Here is a 5,536-nt window from a genome sequence, read left to right as displayed (position 1 = left end):
CCCGACGTTAGTGAGAGTGTGATACTAATTTTAACGTTAGTGTTCTATTAAGAATGTCTACACTTTTATTCATAGTAAATGATGTATAAATAAACAGCAAAACTTGCCATATAGATGAGGGAGCATGTGGCCGCACCACACCACCACTAGTGCCTGTCGTCTTCTTAACAAACTTCAGCTAGAAAGTTCACATCCAAATTATGTACCAGGCCGGGCCAATCAATTTGTCTAGTCACAAATATCTAATTTTCTAACTAAGATGAATGGAAGTGGCATGAACCTAAATTAAATCTCTAGTAGACACAACTTTTTAATAAGAATTTTTACATGGCAAAAACTCATATTACAAAGATGAAGACATGTTTACTCTCATTACAGTCTTTTAAGAAATTATCAAAATAACTCCTGAGCAAACTTGCAGCACCAGTCTGAGTCACGATCCCGACAACAGCAGCTGATACCAAACACTAGTTCACAGAAACAGTCTGAAGTTCTCAGCTATGTTGTGTCGTCTGACACTTTCCCCAGACACTTCAAACCAGACTGAGGTCTATGCATCAGTACATGAGGATGAATTATGTTGTGGGAAATTATGTTAAAGAGTGCAGGGTGAGAGAAATTTGATATTTGAGGTGCAGCTTTTAGATGTACTACCAGAAAACCTTGTGCAATAAGCCACAGTGAAATGTGACTTATGACCTATGAGGCCGCGAAGGTGATAAGAACTGTAAATGTAAACATTTAGACATGATATGATGACAGTGAACACATCACGGCACATATGACCAAAGCGAAAAACAGGAAACCCTAAAACTGGACCTCCCTACTTAAAATTCACATGCTCGAAGCTCATATCTGTTCCAGTCATTAAGTGAGCCCCGCAATTCACTATTTTATGCAAGACAGCATTGTGCCTTTCTAGATTTGCCCATTGAAATGGAGGAATGCTATGAAAACAGGAAGTGTAGCAACATGCAGTGGAGCGGAAGGACAAATGGCTAAAAATACAAACTGAGGTCAATAACAGTTGTTTAAAATAGAAATGACTACAGAACCAGAAAAGTCTGCAGTTTGTGTCACACTGGAGTGATTTGGCCCCTTATAAGTGATCATAGAAGAGTGTTTTATTAATGCCATAGAAAAACATGTAAATTCCACCAGAAAAACAGGAAAACACGTCTAGAGGGGAGAGGGGGTTTGTGAGGCACAAAATATCTTCTCCTTGTAGACTGAGCCTCTAACAGTCAGTGCATGTGTGTGTGTGTGTGTGTGTGTGTGTGTCTACATCTTCTCGTAGGTGAGTTCATGTCCGCAGGTGGTGCAGGTTTTCTTGTAGAGGTCCTCCTCTGGATCCACCACCTCCTCTGGCCCGTACTGATGCTGGTGAACGCTGGTGTCTTTGGTCCACATGCTGCTCCTCACCGCCCTGCGCAGCTCTGACACACAGACGCACACACATGAGACACGGACGCGTTCAAGGCTGATTGAGCTCGTCCCAAATCCACATGACCGTGTTTGGGGGATTTTGGCTGAAAAACATGAAACTGACCTTTGACCTTCTTGTTGAAGCGTTTTTGTTTCTGCACCTCTCTGTTCTCTTCCCTCGTCTCTCTGGCCTCCTCCAGGGCCTCCTCCGAACCCCACACCTCCATACACCTCTTCTCCACCTGAGACACACACACACACACACACACACAGTCAGACTCATTCAAACATACCTTGCACAACAATGAGGGATTGATTGGCCTTCGACCAAAATGCTTGTGGCTTTAGTTTATTTCTTAAAATTAATTATTTAGTCTATAAAACGATAGAAAATAGTGATTTTTCCTGAGCCCAAGCTTATACTATATCTTCAGATGTCTTTTGTCAGACAGTTCAAAACCAAAACATTATTCAATTTACAGTTATATAAAACAGAGAAAAGCAACAAATCATCACATCAGAGAAGCTGTTTTTACTTAAAGATTTAAATGAGTAATCATACATTTTCTCATGATTGACGGATCACTTCAGCCCCTCATTATTTAAATAAAGTAAAAGCTTCCTATATTTTTCACTCCTAACAGACACGGTGCTTGACAGGTGATGTTTATAATCGAGCCAATCAGACTGCAGATGGTTTGCATGTCATCTTCACTGCTGCACGTGGCATTCAACTGGTAAGACGGGAAGGACAAAACAGATTCACAGACAGACACAGACAGACACAGACAGACAGACAGACAGACAGACAGACAGACAGACAGTGTCTTCTAGTGGGCACCTGTAGTTTGAGGTAGAGCTTCATGTCTCCCCACTGCGGGTTGTGGGGGTTTTTCTTCAGTATGAACCTGAGCGGAGGCTCTCTCTTGTCCAGGTCGCAGTCCTTCAGCAGGTAATGCTGCTTGGCCTCAGTTCTGGAGATCAGCTTGTGCTTCTCCTCGTTGTCTCTGAGGGGCAAAGAAGCTCCCACTGTTAATCCACCTGATTGATTCTCACTCATGTCAGTGTAAAACAAAAACTGTTATGATCTGAGAAGAAACAGAGACCTTCTCTGTGAGCCCCGGGTATCTTTTAACAATACAGTAGAGTCTAATTTAAGACCAAAGAATAAAGCAAAAGCTGGTAAAACAAACTTAATGATTAAAAAGGTTATTTAAATATCACATTACATCTTTGACAAATCCATCTGTGATGAAAACAAACATCTGAGACTTATTATATTAACCCCTTTTCATCCTAATGCCACTGTCCATTTTTTCAGTTATTTTGGTGAACCTGTGAATTTATATACTTTACTTTTTAACCTTGCCTCAATATCACTGCATGTTAAGAATTTATCATTTTTCTTTTTGATCATTATTTTGACCATCTAAACATAATCCATTAATTCAAGCACACCAAACCTTTAGACTGGTTAGATAAGAACCAAAAAGAAGAAATGCACTTATAAAAGGTATCTCGCCAATAAATAAAAGAAACAAATACAGCAAAGACAACTAAAGTTACATGATATCATTATGAAATAACTACATGGTACTACTAAAAAATACTATACTTGGATTTCCTGCAACAAACACCTTGTGAGTTTGTGAGTTTGTGAGTGTGTGTGTGTGTGTGTGAGTGTGTGTGTTACCTGCACTTGTCACAGACACACAGGTCAAAGCTGTTGCTGAGGTATGAGTCCATAAAGGGTTTTTGACAATCATCACACACCAGGTAGTCTGGTTCAATCACTGGAGCTGGAAACAAAACACACACACACGTTAACTTAACACACATGTAAATCATTACGACACACACACACACACACACACACACACACACACACACACACACACACACACACACACACACACACACACACACACACACACACACACACACACACACACACACACACACACACACACACACACACACACACACACACACACACACACACACACTTACTTACTTACCTGGCTGATGCACAACCTTCCTGGTCCTCCGCTCTTCCTCTCCGTCCTCCTCCTCCTCGATGAAGAAGCCGGCGCCGGAGTCGATGGTCTTGGCCACCTTGGCGGAGGTCGCTCCCTCCACAGCGGACTGAGAGCGGCTCGCTAGTCGGGCTTGCCGGAGCATCAACGCCCGCTGCCGGTTCCGCTCGATCTTAGCCCGCATCGCCGCGGAGAGTTCGGGTTTGGGGGGCTGCTCACCGGCAGGGTGCTCTCCCTGCGGCTCGGACGGGTCCATGCTGCTCTCATACAGCGATCACCACATGGACATGGATGAAGAGACTCTGCTCACACCGCCTGTGTTTTCTTCCATTCAAACTGCAGCGTTGTTCTGTTGTTACAAAACTGACAGCTGCACGCTTCCGGCTGCTTCTTCCTCTTCCTCATCCTCATCCTCTCCTTTGTTGTTTGGAAGTTTTATGCGCATTACCGCCACCTCCTGTTTAGGAGGAGCACAGGCTCTTAATCCTACAGTGCGATGTAAATGTTCTGGTTAATAAAATCAAAGGGAAAAATCGATTAAATCTGCCACTTGACAATTTTATTGCGGTCTTTGAACAGTATCAGTATTTGCATTAAAAAGATTTTTGGTTGCTGTAATTAAGAATAAGAATGACTTTATTTATCCCGGAGGAAATTGTTGTGCCAGAGTGCGGTACAGAGGTCAAGTCACAACAATACAAAATATTGAAATACAAAATTGAACAGAAAACACAATAAAATACAATTAAATTAAATAGTCTGTCCCTTTTTAAAACAAAAAGCACAGATTGAAAAGTACAAATTTGTGAAAAGTTTCACAGTGTGTGAGGTGAAGTGTGCAAAGTAAGTGAAACTATACAGAATAGAATACTTTAACAATTAAATATGATATGTGCAAAGTGCAAACTACAAAACGGGAGACAAAGAGAAAGGGAATGACCTTTACGGTTATTGCACATGATGCTGAATGAGTCCGTTACGTGTCCCTCCTGCTGGTGGAGGAGGCGTTATACAGTCCCCCTGTCCTCACCTGCCACTGGTCCCTTTCAGTGTCAGTGATGATGCTCTCTGAAGTTGAGCTGAGGGCAAAATGAAGGCTTGAATGGCTTCGGCAGCCAGAGTTGGCCAGGTGAAGCAAATATCTGAGAGTTCTGAGTAGATAATACAGCTATAATATAGTATACAATTTAAAGCTGTGGTGGCATCTCTTCTGCCAGAACCTGCAAGACTGAGATCAGGGGTGATTTTACTTTCTCACAAGATGCACAGAGCCTGAGCTCGAATCTTATCATGTTTATTCATCAATGTTGTTTTTGTAAGGCTGAGCCATAAATCACACAAGTTTTCATTTCTCCTTCATTTCTCCATTTATATAATACCAGACACAGACACTTGAAGTGATTCAGACGAGGCAGCGGGCGGACATCCTCAGCTGTCAGTGCCCAGAAGCAGGCAGGTGAGTACGTCCTTTGTTGGTTGTCCTCAGGAGTTCAGTGAATCCCTGTTGCATCACGCTGATCATGGCAGCGGCCCATGTGTGCTTCTTTAAGAGGCTTGTGTCAAAGTAAAGCAGATCACATCCTGATAGATGACACTGCAAATCTGATCGGTGCTGGGAAGCAGCTCGAGAGGCAAAGTGAACTGACTTTCAAACTGCTTTGTTAGCGCTTTAAAATGTCTGTTAATGTCTGAGTTGTCAAATGGTATTCCTCATCTGTATTGTTCCGGTTAGTGGTCAGAAGATACACAGCGGTTTGAAGACACACACTCAGGAATGGACATACTTCATACAGGCACATATATATATGCTGTTAGTGTTCCTGATAAATAATGTTGCTTCTATCTGGTGTTGATAGTATCTTTCCTAAATAGCTCTGTGTAAAAGTAACAATATAATAATAGTTATTATGTAGATCTCTACTTTAAAGATAGTGGAGGATTCTCTAATTGGATTATACAGAAACAATGTTGTGTTTCAAACTATTTAACTACTAACGAATATCAAAAGACCATGTGATATGTCTTGACCCCAAAGCCTTTAGCATTGTTGAAAAAACTGGCCTGAGATCAGCAAA

General features: G+C 41.9%; 1 protein-coding gene across 1 annotated transcript; it reads right to left on the bottom strand.

The window, feature by feature from the left end:
- Window positions 1-1,099: 1,099 nt before the first annotated feature.
- Window positions 1,100-3,838, bottom strand: xpa (xeroderma pigmentosum, complementation group A). Its single transcript, XM_070827868.1, has 5 exons — window positions 3,444-3,838; window positions 3,119-3,224; window positions 2,267-2,432; window positions 1,550-1,667; window positions 1,100-1,436 (listed from the first exon to the last, which is right to left on the bottom strand). The coding sequence occupies exons 1-5, from the start codon at window positions 3,715-3,717 to the stop codon at window positions 1,282-1,284; spliced, it is 819 nt and encodes a 272-aa protein (XP_070683969.1). The 5' UTR covers window positions 3,718-3,838; the 3' UTR covers window positions 1,100-1,281.
- Between the last annotated feature and the right edge of the window lie 1,698 nt (window positions 3,839-5,536).

Source organism: Pempheris klunzingeri, chromosome 3 (genome assembly GCF_042242105.1).
Source record: "Pempheris klunzingeri isolate RE-2024b chromosome 3, fPemKlu1.hap1, whole genome shotgun sequence".
In the NCBI taxonomy this organism is placed as follows: Eukaryota; Metazoa; Chordata; class Actinopteri; order Acropomatiformes; family Pempheridae; genus Pempheris; species Pempheris klunzingeri.
Note: the sequence above shows the minus strand (reverse complement) of the source record. Positions and strands in the feature narration are given on the sequence as shown.